General features: G+C 46.6%; 1 protein-coding gene and 2 long non-coding RNA genes across 4 annotated transcripts in view; 2 read left to right on the top strand and 1 right to left on the bottom strand.

Annotated features, from left to right (window-relative positions):
- VASH1 (vasohibin 1) overlaps positions 1-9,713 on the bottom strand; it is a 15,137-nt gene extending 5,424 nt beyond the window's left edge. Inside the window, exons 1-6 of the mRNA XM_071557785.1 lie at positions 9,197-9,713; positions 4,227-4,315; positions 3,075-3,131; positions 1,935-2,009; positions 755-1,136; positions 264-376 (exon numbers count right to left, since the gene is read on the bottom strand). Coding sequence (XP_071413886.1) covers positions 264-376; positions 755-1,136; positions 1,935-2,009; positions 3,075-3,131; positions 4,227-4,315; positions 9,197-9,472 — 992 coding nt within the window. The 5' untranslated portion in view covers positions 9,473-9,713. The remainder of the gene's footprint in view (positions 1-263; positions 377-754; positions 1,137-1,934; positions 2,010-3,074; positions 3,132-4,226; positions 4,316-9,196) is intronic.
- Positions 9,714-9,926: 213 nt separating this feature from the next.
- Positions 9,927-14,199, top strand: LOC139673634 (uncharacterized). The gene is made up of 3 exons (XR_011698164.1): positions 9,927-9,993; positions 13,417-13,684; positions 13,801-14,199. It is a non-coding gene; the product is annotated as an uncharacterized lncRNA (long non-coding RNA).
- Positions 14,200-14,501: 302 nt separating this feature from the next.
- On the top strand, positions 14,502-16,001 carry LOC139673635 (uncharacterized). 2 transcript variants are annotated; one of them, XR_011698165.1, is made up of 3 exons: positions 14,502-14,733; positions 14,976-15,132; positions 15,922-16,001. It is a non-coding gene; the product is annotated as an uncharacterized lncRNA (long non-coding RNA). The 2 variants fall into 2 exon arrangements; XR_011698166.1 differs by having other exon boundaries at positions 15,087-15,132.
- The last annotated feature ends 567 nt before the right edge of the window (positions 16,002-16,568 follow it).

Consider the following 16,568-nt stretch of genomic DNA (forward strand, 5'->3'; position numbering starts at 1 on the left):
CTGCCTGTCTGAGCTGCCTTCCTCCTCCCTGCCAAAACAACAAACAAACAAAAAACCCATCTGTCCCCTCAACTCTCTAAGCAATCATAAAAGTCACAAAGTCACAGACTAGGGAAGAATGCTACTGCGGGTCAGAGCAGTACCCACTGTTCTAAAGAAACCCGATAGGACATCAGAAGGATCCAAAACCAAATAGCAAGGTGGAGACTGTGAGTAAAACAGAGCTGCTCTACACAGGCCTCCTGCCCAGCAGCCCCACTCACCGTCGGTCCCCACGGCTGTTGCGCCGATGGGGGCTGGCCTGACCTCTCTGGGGGGAGGAGACATCTTTTTTTCTGTCCTTAGTGGGAGATGGTGGTCCAGTTCCTTTCCCAATCTGCCAGAAAATTAAAGAGCAACATGAACAGAAAACCAATATGAGTAATAACAGAAAACACAAAAACTAGCAATGATTTATTATATGGGCAGAGAAGACAAAAAGCAATATGAGTGCATCAAAAATGCAAAAGCCAGAAAATACAAGTTACAGTGATGGCTGTGGCTCCAAGGACTGTATACAGTCCAAGGCTGCAGCACTGTACGAGCATCCATTAGGGGACCAGGCTGTATACAAAGGGAAAAGGCTGCAGCCTCTATTTCAGCCTCTACTCCACCACCATCTAGGAGAGCTTCCTGTCACTTCATTCCCCCAGAACACCAGCAGCCAAGCAAGACAGGGCATACAGCAGCAAACTACTCCATCCTTGCTCCTTACCTTCAGCCTCATATCACGGGCATGTCTCTCAAGTTCTTTGCGGAAGTCTTCTCTAGTTAGCTTGTCTAGATCCAGGATGGAATGCTTCCACTCAATCTGCTCCACACTGTGTGGGTCATGGGACACACAGTGGCCCAGCTTCACCTTTTTGAGAGTGTGCCAGCAGCGGCGATACGCCTCCTCGAAGTCAAAGATGAGTTCGCTCAGCGTGCGGAAGACAGGTGCTTTGTACATGAGCTCCTCACGTCGGCTGATGCCCAGTGCCCCATAGCGGCCTCCAAAGTTCACCCCCAGCACAATGTGTCGGAAGTAGTTCCCTGAGAAGTGGGTTTTGAAGCTGATGGGGAAACGGTCCAGTGTGGTCATGTTGTTGGTGAGGTAACTGACAGCAGCCACTATTCAGGAAACAAGTGGTGATACAAGTTTCTTGACAAGATACTTCCTCCCTCCTACAGACCCTCACAGCCTGCTCAGCAGACTCACTGTTGATTCACACATCACACAGGCAGGATTTGTTCTCCAGACCAGGAGTCCAGCTCACTGCAGGCTGCCCTAATTTCATCTGGGTCATGGGGAAAAAGAGACTTGGCCTCTTCAAGGAGACAATCAACAAAGGGAAGTTAATTTTGAGGCAGTTTTTTGATACAGAAGTTGCAATGCTAGGACCACAAGTTTACTGTAGTCCATAGTTCCCAAACTGTTAATCTGCAGCCATTATTCCTTTGTTTGTTTTAATCTGTTCCACTAGCTGCTGTATCATACACCTTTAGGACAAAAACTCAACCAACTATCCTTCTGAACCATTCCCTTGCCATCTCTGCCCCTCCAGGTGGCTTTACCAATGTGCATGAAGAACTTATAGCCAAGTGCCACAAACTAAACATGGAAGATAGCTAGGAAAGATGTGTACGTAAAGACAACACATCTAGAACTAATAAAGGTATTGTCTAAGCTAATAGGTGACCTAAGTCATAACTGAAAGTTGAGGGAGGATCCCTAACTTAATTTCTTGGATTTGGACGTTATTGGTAGGGTTTTGTGGAAGAACTGGGGAGGAAAACAGGAGGAATGTGGGGCTTGGTGACAGTATTATAATCAGCCTCCAAGTATCGTAAGAGAGAGAGCAGAGGCAAAAACACAAGGATGGGCAGACATGCACAACTCCAAGAGGAAAGGATACATTCCCAGGATCACAGCTTCCAGGCATTTTATTGGCAGGGCCTCTTTGGTCATTTCTTTGGCCAGGTCCATTAGCCTGCAAAATGGGACAAGGGAAAGACAACGACAATTAGAGAGCTTATGCTATGCAAGTTTGGCCAGCTCAGCCTTTTCTCACTATACATGTAAGGTAAAGGTTTGTTTCCAGGAGAGGGTGGCCCACTGAGGACAGGGAACAGAACAAGGTATCTTCTTTAGGAAGATATTAAAAACCAAACTAGGTCTCTGCCACCTGCTGTTGCTGCTTACAAGGGACTCCCTTCAGTGAGTTACAGCAAAGCTGCCTACCAGGCCAACCTCTGTTCTCAGGGAGACCACAGCGCATGGCTCAGCAAGTTCTGGATAGACACCAGTCTGACCACAAGTAAAACCCTCAAAGGAACAAGACACAGCAGTGTTAGGCTCACAGGGCTCAAGGACAATGAAGCCTTCTTCTCTGGCATCAGCCCTCGTTTCTGTTCAGCAAGTACCATGAAGGAGATGTTGCACTGATTACAAAACAAGGCATTTGGAGGTCCGTAAGTCTATGCACTAGACCAATAGAAAGAAGCCAGTCTCAAGAGAGTCAATGAACATCAGGTGCTTATCTCAAGGAACTTACGGGGCACAGCTCTTCCCAAAGTCTGCAGAGGAGAATTCCCATTTCTCATTTAAAGTATGAGTCACCAAAAGCTTAGTGAGCCTAGATTCTGCAAAGGCACTCCTAAGAGCTGTGAAGCTAGACCTGTAAAGATACTTGGGTTTTACAAAAATTGTTCACAGCAGGACTTAATTTAGAAATCAGAAATTTATAGTTACATTTCAATTAGAAGTAGGCAGAATCTGCACATCTTTGCAATACATCTTTGTTATTTTACTGGATTTACTGATTCATGACAAAAAAAACCCAAACCCTATTCTTGCTCTTGAAAAGGACCAGACACAGCTCTGCCCAGCTGTGCCCCAGGCAACAGACAGTAAAGTCACCTAAAGCAGGATGGAGCTGCAGTACTGAAAACCCTGAGCACTACTAGACCTTGTGCAGGGGATGGAGAAAAAGCAGTGCTTACAGAAGGACTCAACAAAAAAAGGATTAAATCCTGTAGAGGCTGCCAGTACTTACCCAGTCAGAGGTCTGCTCTTCTTAATCTCAAAGAATTGAGTCCCAGTGTGATTGTACCTGGAGGCAAGAAGTTAAGGGCTTGGCGGCTTGGAAAGTAGAATTTGAAGAAAACTTGTCTGAAGAACTTTTATGTTATTTACCACTCTCACAGCAAAGTCATGATGTCACAAATATAACAAGCAACACAAGAAAATCCTCAGCTTCTTCTGCTGCTATTCTCCCATTTATAGTCCCTCCTTACTTCCACTGTATTTCCTTCTTGTAAATTCTCTCTCTCTCGTACCCACACACAGGTTTCCACTCTATTTCCAAAAGGTCCATGCTGACAGCACGTGATTTGCTCATCTTTCCAGTTATCAGGGCAGAACAGAGTTTGATGAATCTCTTCCTGCTCTGATCTGCACACAATGCACAGAACAATGAAACATTCATGGTACCTTATTCTAAGACTGACTGGGACCCAATCCAGAGCACAACCACCCTGGATGGTGCCAAAAGGTCTACCATCTTACCCTGAATTAGAGCTGAAGCCAGCTCTGTAACTCATCAGTGAGATTAGAGTGTGTTTGCATGGCATATACCTGTTCTTGAGCACAACAGGACATCTCATTCCCAGGACACAGTTACACAGGCAGCCCTGCACATAAAGGGGCAGGATACCACAGATGCATGAAAGCAGGGTGGCTGACTGTCAGTTTAGATAGCTACAGAGAAGAGTGATTGAGTACAATGATCTGAGATGGTTTTCTCATCACCACAGCTCACCCATGCCTTAACAGTGAGGTGATGCAGTTTGTAGTCCATCTCACACCTGGCTGTCAGGATCTCAGATATGTGTTTTTAACAAAATGCCACTGTAAAGGCACTGACCTAGAAGGGTGGGTAGTGGGGAAAGGCCCTTGACAACATGCCCATTTGCTACATGGAGTGAACACAATCAGAAGGTAATTTGGGCAACGAAGAAAAGAAACAGAGCAGCAAAACAAAAAAATATCCCAAGTCCAGCTTCCTGTTTTCAGGGAGCAAGTTTCAGTTCTCCAGCTACAACAGAAGGCTGGAGAAGACCTTTCTGTTCTTCACAGGGAAAGAAAGTTCCCTTGCTCCCTCTTCCTGGGGCATCACAGCAGTAACTAAGGTAACAGCAAAGGATACTGAAGCTCCCTGATGTAGCGCTGTACAGCTTCCAGGCGCTCAGGGATGGGGGTGGATGGCTGGAACACAGGCACACTTGGTATGGGAATCTGAAATGAGGAGCAGAACATACATAAATCACTGCTTCCAAACCTCTCCAGATTCCTGCTGAACTCAGTCACACATAGCTACAGGGAGCATGTGCCTCTGAAAACCAGACCCTTTTTGCTGCCCAGAGTGACCACACCAGAAACATTGCTCTGTTTCCACACTGGTAACTGGGAAGGGATTCAGAATGAAGCATTACCACAGAGCTGCAAGAGAAACTATGCACAAAAGTCCTGCATTTATGTAACTTTGGAAGAATTAGACAGAATTAAATGATAAAGCAAGATGCAAGACAGGAAAACTAACACCTGAAGGATCTCATTTGAGTATTGAAACTGGAACAACAAAACAAAAATAAGAGAAGGAGAGAGAAAAGCAGAAATGGAAAATGAGTTTCCCTAAAGCCACCAGAGGGTGGAACAGTCCTGTAAGCAGGGGTGTAAAGGTCCCTCACTGCCTCCTGGCATCTCAGGTGAATTGGCACTTACTTGGACACAGACTTGACAGTATGACCCCCAGCCCTCCAGTGCCTGGCGTTTCAAATTACATGGTCAGAGAATGACTTCTGGACGTTCACCACTCAGACTGCTGTCCCATTCTGAGGCCTCAGCCTTATGGGCCCAGCCAGATCTTTCTCACCATTTGCTCCACAGGGGATAACTGCAGTCTTGTCAGCAGCTGAGAAAGTGTGTCTAAGGAAAAAGTAAGGTCCTGCCCAGAGGACAAACATAAAGGAGAAGACACAAATTTAGGATGACTGACAGACTTGAAGAAAGAGCCCAATATTTTCTCTATGAAGGATAGCTCATGCCTAGCATGCACCTCTCTGATACCAAACTTTTCTCCGCAGTTTGGTTTTTAACATTTCAGTTCCTCCTCAGACTTCCTCCAGAGCTGGGCTATCCACAGCTATGAAAGAGTGAGTCAGAGACAGTTCTTCTCTTGAGCCTTCCACTCTGCTGTGTACAACTGCCTCTGCTGGACACAGTCTTGTAGCCAGTGGCACCACTGTATGTTGTGCAGCCTTCACATCTATATCTGTGGCCAGTCATTCCCATATACCTCCTTCTTCTGCCCTGGGTTGGCACAACTGACTGGTGAACCAGGTCAGGCACCTTAAGCAGCTGAAAACTGAGCCAACAAGCATGGGTAGTTTTCAGTCAGATCAGCTTCTTGTCCTGGCTTGCCTCATGGCTGCACTCTGCTTGTGCCCCCTCCACAATACAAGGGCCAGAGACCACTTAACTTTGAGAGACGAGTGTTGTTGCCTCTCCTAATCAAGCGGAGGCACCGCTGGCTCACTTGCAGGAGGCAGCACAGGAATGGCGGGAGCAGATGTGAAACTGGGTTTGTTCAGCTGCAGCAGGACCAGGGAAGGCTCCAGAGAGTGGCATAGGAATGGAGACATCTCTGGAACTGCACAAGCTGAGTCAGTTTGGATGCTGTGAGCTGACACACTGAGTCATAGGGAATAATTTCCAGGCAGAAAAAAAATGGAAAAGGTAACAACCAGGGCAGGCTGACTGTTTAACTTTGTTTCATTTCTTCAGCACGGAGACTTTCATGCTTTTGAGTGGAGACAGATTGAGAGCATGCTGACAGAACAGATAAATAATTGTGGGTAGTTACTGCTCCCTTACTAAAACAGGCCCCCAGGTCCCCTTTCCCTCAAAAGACTGTATCACACTGAGACAGTGCAATGGCAACCACTTCAGCAGGGGACTAGTTAATGGAAAAAAGCCTCCTGCACCTCAAGTAGTTAAACTGATGAAAGTATACTGTGCTCTCTCTCTCTCTCTCTCTCTCTCAGACCTGGGCCTGCAGCCCAGACTGAGCTACAGTTTCTTCTGCATCAGGTCTATAGCATTTTAATGGAGCAGCAGAAGCAGGAGGAGAGGAATAACGTCTTCATCCTTCTATCCCACACTGACAGGGTGAGAGATCCGTACACTTTTTTCTTACCCAATATGATCCACTGCACATTTCAGAAGGGCTATAAATATTAGGCAGTTTTCATAATCTGTTAGAAAGCAGAGCAGAATTTATTTGTATCAGAAAATATAGGAAATCAGATCTATTTTGCTTTCCCTTCAGTTATTCTGAAAGCTGGAGAGTCAGCTAGAAAGAGAGCCCAGATTTCCCAGAGTATATAACCTCTGCCAGGCTTCGTAGACTGAAAGAACACACAGCTTGGTCCCTCATCGTTTGTGTGGAGGGCTTGCATCACCCCGTTCCCAGATTCATGCACCTCGGCAGGCTGGCTATATGCATGGGATTGGGACCCTGCTTTTAGAAAGAGCATCCTGCGAACAATAGAGATTTGCATGTACTTAGTGGGCCATGCTGTACATGAGAAAAGGCAGATGGGAGCAAGGCACAAAGCTCCACCCTTATGGATACCACGGAGGCGCTTTTTTGGCCTGCCCAATTTAGCAACAGTTTCTTTTATGGCACTTATATGTAGGCAAGCTGCTCCCTACTCTTCCTTTTGCAAACAAAAACGTGGGAGCAATACCAATCTTGGTTGATAGCTTGGAAAGAACGGAAACGGATTCTTTTCCATCTCCCTCTGTATAAATCCATTAGATGCAACTCTTCCTTGCTTTGCTCTCCTAACCACCTCATTTAAAATCCATCATTTCTTAATGAGGCAAGCACACATCACTTTGTATTTCCAGTCTGCTCCCATTTGACGATACCAGCAGTTCCAAACAAAGCAATAACCCACTCTGTTGCTAGAAAAAAAGGCAACCAAGGACGGTGGCACTCTCAAGCCTAACATACATGGCCAATCAACTATGTCCTGCTATCGTGGCATGGCTCACTTAATGCCCACTCACCCCAAATCTACTGGAAAGAAATTGAGACTAGAGGAGAACTCTGAACTCCCACACCCCGGTGAGAGACACAGTCCCTGAAGCTGATCTGTGAACATATTTACAAAGCATGATCACAGCCTCCTGCACTCATCATTTTAGAGTACTTTAGTGCAATTCTTTTGAGAGTTATTTCCCCCAACACCGAATGCTGGCTACCATTCAAAGCCAAAATTTTGAAGCAGGTGAATCACTGTCCAATTCCCACCACCTAAAAATGACTATTCACCCCCTAGCCCATGTAGAGTATCTGGCTTTTCAAAGGAGCCAGCCTCACAGAGTACACTTGTTGCCCTAATTCTCACCTGTTGCACCAGCCATTCAAAGAAATTTGATGGCATGGAGACAGGTGGTGCTAAGTAGCTCTCCAATATAAAAATACAACCCTAGAGTGGAGAAAGAGTTAGGGAAACAGAGCTCATCCATCCTTGTGGTTTCCTGCATCCCAGTATCCTCTCATCTGTGTGCCTGGGAAGTTTGGGAATGGGATCTCAGATGGCAGAGCACTGGGTAGCATGGGTGCTAGCAGATGCAACAAAAATCCTCAAACACCAACAACCCCCAAAACTAAACAGCCCAATTTTACCTGTTATTACAAGAGCTCATACCACTTGTGCCCCCCAGCTGTAACCCTTTGGTACCAAGACTACAAAGTGAGAACAGTGGAAGTTCTTCTCCTAAGACCAAACCCAGAGACTGGGCATTGTATTTCCCTCTCCTCATGTACTGGATCCCTGTTTTTTAACTTCTTTCTTCTATTTCCCCCATCTCTCCAAATCATCCCTTATGGTTTGGAAATTAAGTAGTATGCATTCTGACTGATCTGAAACACACTTTCAGTCTTCACCTCGGCTTAGGACAAAGTCAGAGAAAAGGAAGGAAATCTCAAAAGGAAGGAAAAGTTCAGTGGGGTTAGAATAGGGACTGTAATCAGGACTCAGGATTTGTTCCGGTTGCTGCCACAGATGCCTATAACTCTTCACTGCACAAAGGATGTTGCATCACATGCTTCTCCAGAGTTCCTCATGGAAAACAGTGTGGATTGCCTGTGCACTATATAACGGTATGTTCTTTAGTACTTCAAATTACCTTCCCAAGGAATTAAGTTCTTGCTAAAAAAGACTGAGCCGAAAAAACTTCATCTTTTTGTATGTGAATTTTCCCTTTTAGAGTGATGGGAATACTCTCATAACCTACCAGTGGAGTGTTTGTAGCGTCTTTTGTTCACAGGATGCCAGTGAAAGGGGCAGATTTTTCTCAGGCTAAGGTTCAACACAGATAGCAACAATTGCAAGAATTCACATGCAAATGTTTCAGTATGGTACAAGGTTAAGTGAAATGGTCAGCCGTTTTTCTTTTCTAGAGTTCTCTGCAGCAAGGCCAAGAACGTGCTTAATCACATCTGACCCTACATCAGCAATAAGCTCTGCAAGCATTCGCTAACTCCTCTTAGAACTCCTGGCATCGAGAGTCCCTTTTCTGAAAGACACAGCTCTGTGCAAGAACGTCTTTTGGTGTGGGAGACTACCGAAATGGAGTTTCTTTATGTTTAAAGAGTCACCTCTGCCTGTTTCACTCTCTCCCCGGCCCCCGACAAACATTTGGACTCCTCATTTTTTCAGCATTTATCCAGTCTTTCTCTTTAGGCATTGCCCATCTCCACCCCCAGGCTGCTCGCACATTAGCCATATGAAGTCTGTTTTCCAGCAAGGCCGCACACGAAGGGGGTACTGCTGGCGCACCACACAGGGCAGAGTCCCGCGGACACCCTCTCACACTGCGAGTCAGTGTGTAGCTTTGCTTGCCGCAAGAACACTCCCGGTAGCCCTTTTCCCGAGGGATCGCTCCCGAGCAGAGGAGCCCGGCCCCTAAGTGGGGCAGGCGGGCGCCCCTTCCCTGTGCGATGCCGCCGTTTCCCCTTCCTTTCGTCCGCCCTGCGGGGACGGTACGCCCGGGCGCTCCCGCCGGGACCACGCACCGCAGCAGCTCCGGGCTGCGGGGTCTCACCTTGGGCAGGTCGGCGGCGCCCCGGATCCTCTGCGCCACCCGCTCGCCCTCGGGGTGGATTCTGCCCACATGCCTCCACATCCGCTCCCAGGTGGGCTCGTCCACGGGCAGCCCGCCGCGGTTTACGAAGAAGGGGACGCCACCGTCGCGGAGATCCTCCTCGCCCTCCTCCTCCTGCTGGTCCTCGTCCCGCGGCGCCGCCGCTGCCGCCTCTCCGGCCGGGGGCTGCCTGGCGGCGGCCGCGGCCCCACCGCCCCCCGGCATCGGCATCGGCATCGCCGCCCGCGCTCAGCGCCCGCCGCCCGCCGCGGGGCCGCCGGGGGCCGCGCCCCGCATGGCCGGCGCTCCGGGCACGGGGCGTCACCGCCCCCGCCCCCGCCGCGCCCCCGGGGATATCAGAACGGAGGGTTCGCGGGAGGAACGGGAGAGAAAGCCGGGCGGGGCGGTGCCGGGTGCCGCATCAGGCCGCCGCGGCGGCGGGGGAGGCGCCGGCGGCCCGATCGCCCGCGGCTGTGACGGCGGGCCCCGCGCGGGGCGGGCCTGCCCCGGGCACCCCCGCGCCGCCTCCCGCGGGCCGGGCGGGCACAGCCGCCTCCGGGCGGGGGCTGCACATGGGAACAAAGCCCCCGCTAGGGGCGGGGCGGAATGGGATGGGTGGGCGGGCGTCGCTCCCCTCTTCTCCACCCTGTTCCGCCCCGGGCCGGGCGGCGGCGGTCGTGGTCGTGGTCGCGGTCGCGGTCGCGGCGGGTGTCCACCTCGGCACCGGAGCAGCGCTGTCGCTGCCTGCGGGCGATAAGGCAGATACGGGCGATAAGGGAGCCGGCTGCGGCCGGGCGATAACGGGGCGGGGCGGGCCCGGTGGGCAGGCTGGGGCGGGGCACGGAGCGGCCGCTGCAGGGTCGCCGTGCGGGGCAGGGGGCACCGAGCGCTGCCGCCCGCGGGTCTGCGCTCGGCGGGTGCGGGATGGGCGCGGCCCCGCCGGGATGGGCGGCGCGACTGGAGGGATCCCCCCGGCCCCGTCGGACAACAGAGCACCGCCGGGAGCCAGGAGCAGGTCTCAGTGCTGAGGTAGCTTTGAGGAACAAGAGCTGGGGTGAAGTTGCCAGATGGGAAGCAGTGAGGGAAGGAGAGGGTATTGGAGTGTTCCTACGGCACAAAGCGATGGTGAAGGAGGCACTTCTCCCAGGGTGGGGTCGCACGGCTGATCTGGGGGTGTGCCACGTGTGGTGTGTCCCCCTCAAGGGAGGAGCTGAGCAGGGCTCTTCTGCCTGGGAAGAGACAAAATGCACTGCATCGAAGGTCTGGAGATGCACCAGGCGTTAAAGACCGAGTGTTTTGCTCTGCCTCATTGTTTGGTTCCGGTTCAGCCCTCTTGATGGGAGGTTGTCCACATGATGCAGGAGATTTGTAAGCCTATTCTCCAGTGTACCTAATACAATGGTTGTGTCATCGGTAATAGCCAGGCTATACCTTGCCATGGACAGGACTGCTGCCTGTATGTTTTCACCACCCTGTAATATTAGTCCATTTTGAATGCTCTAGCATAAAAGGGTTCTGTAATGTAAACACCGAATACAAGAAATGTGTACAAATTACCCGGTCAGCTGCTGAGGAACCTCTTGAAGCATCTTAAAATGCTTGCGTTTAGTACTCAAAGGGCTGTGGGAAATGATGGGAAATACATCCCAGTGTCCATGGGATTTGATGTGACCTGAGAACTGGGTATAACCTTTACAGAGCCTGATAAAGGATTTCAGAGAAAAATGCCACTTCTCTTGTAGTGCTCTGTGGTCTGTTGTTCATGTGAGTTCATTTCTGAAGGCAAGATACTTGACCACAGTGTTTCTGTTGAGTTCAACATTGCCCAAAATTCTGAAAGGTTGATTCTCGTTAGAAAAACTAAGCTAAATATGCATCCCTACCTCTTCCTTCTTGCTTTTAAACAAATCACCAGCATCACTGCATGCAGCCTATATTAACTTCGGCAATACCTAAACATATATGTCTGTGAACTAAGGAATTTCTCTTGAATGGGGACCTTGAGTACTTCGGATTTATCACCTCTGTAAGGCTTTTACAGGGTATTTTGTCTTTTTACCTGTGAGCACGTGGCAGTCAGTAGAAGTTGACTCCTTATATCTAAAGAGACATCAAAGCCTGTGCCAAGAATAATTCTACACTCCCTGAATGGGTGCATTTTGTAAGGACAGTTCATAACCTCCTGTGTCCCTGTCCCTTCTGACCCAGTGGTTCTCAGTTCCTCTACAGACATGGGACTGGAAGGGTACCAGTTGTGCAATGGCACATTCATATTGGGGGACATAATCTGCATTGTGGTTGAGTGGCAGGTGTATTTCCAATAACAGCACTGGGGAAAGGACAGGGTGCAAAGATTTTAAATGCTTCTTTTAGAGCTGTATTGCCTCCCCTGGCTGAAATTAGGCATAGCTGTCTGTAGAAGCAAGGATGCTGGGTTTGATTCTGAGCTCCAGCACTAGTTTACAGCTGGTAGTTCACATTGCTTTCTGTACCTGTGCTTTTCTACCTGTAAAAGAGAAATGGTAGTAACCCTGACTTGCAGCCAGAGATTCTGTAAAGTTGGCATTTTTGGCACATTAACAATTATTTTTTCTTAAAACTAAAAATACTGTATTGTAGTAGAAGTGAAATACAATTCCAACAGATTTGCATATTTTTGTCTAAGCTTGACTCTGCTGGTGGCATATATGAGAGGAGGTGGGGAGCAGAAGGGCAGTGAGGTTTGCAGCTGCCTGACTGTGTTTGGCCCTGCGGTGTCCAGCTGAGTCCCACTGAAGAGAGGAATGGGCTGGGAAGGATGTCATGGTGGAGTCCAGGATGACCTTGACCTGAAAAGTTAGCAGAGCTGCCATGCTCAGTGAAAGGATGGGAAAGAAACTTACATAGCTTTCTAGTTGCAAATTCTCTGTGCAAAATCATTACACGTGATATGGTGTTAATTTGGATTCACATTACCTATGTTTTATGAACATATTTACATGAAACTTTAGGGTTTGTTTAGAATAAGCGGGGGAGCTGAATTGGTTGTCTATTGGAAGAGAAGTCTGAGATTGTACAACCTTTAGATATAAAAAAGATTCCTGGAAGACAGGCATGTCTTAAACTTCTAGGGTATATAGGACAAAAAGTAACATGTTTAAAATGTAATGTGAAAGAGTCAGGATATACATTAGAAAAAACTTTACAGAAGGACAATGAAAGACTGGGAGAATTGTCCTCAGTAAAATACAGAGTCCATGTAATTGAAAAGTTTCAAGCGTTGTTTGTCAGCCATCAGTCAGGAATTATTACAATTGGACTCAATAATCTTAAAGGTCTTTTCCTATCTAAATGATTCTATGATTTGCTTAAAGTTGATCATGCTTTTGAGAGGAGGGGAGAGAACCTGTATGACTGGTTAAAGTCCCTTATGACCCTTTGTTTTGTGCCTGAAAATCACTAGCCTAATGTATTGACTACTGAAGGTGGGGAGTTTTTGCCCATTTCAAGGGCTCTCTTGATGGTGAAATAAGCTCAACTCTCTTGCATTAATGGCCTTTTCTCATACAAACCACCTCTTTGGTTCCAGTTGCTGTGCTTAAATGAGAGAAATAGTGTATATCAGGGTGGAACACCACAGAACAATAGCTCAATGAAAGTTTTCTTTCTAGCATATTTTTCACATATTGGGTGATCTACCTTTTTTAAATGTTTGATTTGTTGTTTGTGGTGTTTTTTAAGTTTCAGTTAAAGATAGAGGGTTGAAACTCATTGTTGAAGTGGTGTTTATTCATGTGTTTTTTTCCTTTGTTTGTGTTTAGTTTTCTCCAGCTCACAGGACTGCCTTTAGCCTATTCATACAAAGTCTTTATGTGCTGGGAAATTCTCTCCTGTGCAGAAAAGCCTGATGAGAACAGTGTGCTGCTGCAGTAGATCTTTGCCCCAAGCAGGAGTTCTACCTTTGCCCCTACATTTGCTCTTGCCTTGGCTCTAATCAGGACTATCTCTGCAGATAACAGCAAAACTTCTGTTACTTGATTACAACACATGTGAACCTTTAGTCTGTCTGGGAGTTTGATTGGCATAGCAGTGCCAGAACAGCCCTATTTTTCTGGGCAGCAAAGAATGACTTCAACAGAGACTGATGTAGTGACTTAACAGGTTTTTCTCTTCGGGTACAGTCATACTGATTTCCTTTGTAGGTCTCATCTAAGAGAGACGAATCTTAAATCTAAGCAAGTTATTGAATATCTGCAAATATTTGTGAGACTGCTGCATTTGCCATGGAATGGTTTGGATGGGAAGGGACCTTAAAGATCATATAGTTCCAACGCCACAGCCATGGACAGGGACACCTTCCACTAAACCACATTGCTCAGAGCCCCATCCAACCTGGTCCTGAACACCTTCAGGGATGGGGCAGCCACAGCTTCTCCGGACAACCTGTTCCAGTGCCTCACCATCCTCACAGTAAATAATTTCTTCGTAATATCTAATCTGAACCTACCTTCTTTCAGTTTGAAGCCATTCCCCCTTGTTCTGTTGCTCCATGCCCTTATAAAAAGTCCCTCTCCATCTCCCTTCAGGTACTGAAAGGAGGCCTATAAGAAAGACCATGGACTGATACGGGTTCACATCAAACTTCAAGGAAAGGAAGTGGAGCAACTAACAGCTTTAAAACATTCCACTTTGCTGGGAAGGAAGAGGGGCTTTGTTTTCTGAAGTGAATGGAAAACTCTAGTTTTAGCAATCATAGAGGAGTTAAAAGCTTTCTGCTATATGAGTGTTGAACAGATGTTGTTAAAACTTGAAGTTACACTAGCAAAATATCATGGAACACAAATTGCAAATAGTTGCACCTGTTTTAAAGTTCATTAGCTTCTCCAGTAAGCTTTTGGTTAAAACTAGAATTTTATAATAAAATTCTTAATTGCCTTTCTGTCTATCTGATATTTTTTTCTAGAGATGGAGAGGAAATGAGCTCAATCCCGTAAAACCTTTTTATTGTTCTACACTGGTACAGAACAGACGCTTCTGAAAGATTTATTCTGGAGCCAGAATAATGAATACACCAACACACCGGGTATTTAATGAGGTTTTTGGAAGAAATCAAATCCCAACTTTGAATCTCAACAATGCTTTGTGTGAAATAGAAATTTAAATGTAACATTTCTCACATTCAGCCAGATGTGCTGAGCCTGGTCTGTAACATGTGCCTTTCTTATATGGGTCAGAGTGAGCATTCAGTTGTATGTACAAAATACACTACTCCCAGACTAGCCAGTCCAGGAATTTATGTGGAGCCTTAGGTTCAATTCCCTGTGCTAAGTCTTGTCATGCAATTTGAACTTTTGTCTGTCTTATCATTGATGCTGCAGATCGTCTGTGTATTCTGAAATTGGTGCCTTCCCATTTTGGTCTGATCTGAAAATCCTCAGTTGAACCTGAATAACCTTTCTTAGCAGTAATTTATTTTTCTTCAGGAAGTTTCAAGAAACTGGCACTTCCCAAGAGAAAAGGTATTTCCTTAAGAAATTTATTATCATTTTCTAAGTCAAATTGGTCCTGAGCAGTTTTCACAGCTTGTTCCTTAGTGTCTTCAGTTTTAATTTTCTCATTAAGTAGGAATAGATGTTCTGGGTTTTTTTTCTCCTGATGCCTAGGATAAAGTTATTACAGGAAAGAAACTTTTCAAGTGCTGCATAGGGTTTAGAGCTCTCTGCTGTATTCCCTCACTTCTGTTCTGTTCATACTTCCGCAGTTTTCTTGTTTGTATGCCTGCAGCATCTTTACAAAACATAGAAGTGCTACTCTTCCCATTCTGGAAAGGGAGAAATGAGATAAAGAACTACAGCAAGTGCTTTTATTGTAGGTGAAAAGACACCTGAGCAGAGGACATCACTGACCTCATGAATCAGGTAACCACCTTCATGCCATGGTATCTGAACATACCAGCACTGACTCTGGGTCACACAGGTACAGCAGTGCTGTGCCATGTGTGTTTCCTGGCTTGGGAGTCTGCAACTCAGAGAATTCTGCATTGTTCTCTGCTGTGAGGTGTAAACATGTCCTGAATGACTTGTCCAAGATCACAGAGGAAGACACTGGCAGAGCAGGGACATAATGTGAGTTTTCTCTTAAGGAGCAAGCCAACCTTTAATTTTGTTTCTAGGCTACATAAATTGTAAGTGAATAAAAATTATGTGCATATGGAAAGACTTCTTCAATACTGTTTGGAAAGTAGGTTAATTCCTAGAACAAGTTAGGTTTGGGGGACTGGAGAGGATTGATTTTGCAATAGGATTAGTTATGCTAAAGAAACAGGTTTTTTCACTGTTGGAAATGCAAATAAAATTTTGATAGATTAGATTTCCATATTGCTTTGCTTTATTGAAGTTAGAGTAGGAATGCATTGATCAGTATTGATTTGCCTAATTATGTCATAAACTGGAAGGAATGTAGAAATTTATTCTTCTTCTAATACATTGAAGAATATATTAGAAGAATAGTAATAAAAAGTTTCATGAAAAAAGGGTTTATTACTCTTATGAAATGGTGCATTCTTTTTGTCAGTGTTAATCACCTGGTTCTTGATTCCTCCTTCCCCCTCTTTGCTGTTACTACTTCATAGTCCTGTTACTACTTCATAGTCCTATTGTGCCCAACTTACTGTGTTACATGTTCCCTGGTTTGCTGAAACCTTGTAGGTATCGTATGGACTGTGCTTGATGCCATGCAGTGCCATCTGTTCATACAGAGGAGAAAATTTGTCACTGTGGATTTGGAGGTAGGTTTGGGGCTACATGGAAGTTAAGGTGTAGTTTTTTTTAGCTGGCTGTGGACTGAAAAGATACATTTTCCAAAGGAATATCTTATAAGATATATGGAGAGGGATGGCAGGTAAGTTGGTTTCATTGGGGTGGGGTGGGGTATGTGCCCAATTTAAATGCCTCTATGCAACTGCACACACTGTGGGGAATAACCAAGAGGAATTAGAGATGTGCACATGCCTGCAGGGCTATGATCTTTTGTCATCACAGAGATACAGTGATATGAATCCTATGACTGAAGTGTTGGAATGGAAGGATACAGGCTCTTTAGGAAGGACAGGCAGGGGAGACAAGGAAATGGTGTTGCCCTCTATGTCAAGGACCAGCTGGAGTGCATGGTGGTCATCTTGGGAATAGATAAGGAGCCAACTGATATCTTACAGGTCAGGATTACACGGAGGGCAGGGACAGGTGACATTATAGTGGGGATCTGCCCAACCAGGAAGACCGAGCTGATGACTCTCTCTGTAGACAGATAGGAGCAGCCTCATGTTCACAAGCCCTCATTCTCATGAAGGATTTCT

Source organism: Pithys albifrons, chromosome 6, assembly GCF_047495875.1.
Source record: "Pithys albifrons albifrons isolate INPA30051 chromosome 6, PitAlb_v1, whole genome shotgun sequence".
Taxonomy (NCBI): domain Eukaryota; kingdom Metazoa; phylum Chordata; class Aves; order Passeriformes; family Thamnophilidae; genus Pithys; species Pithys albifrons.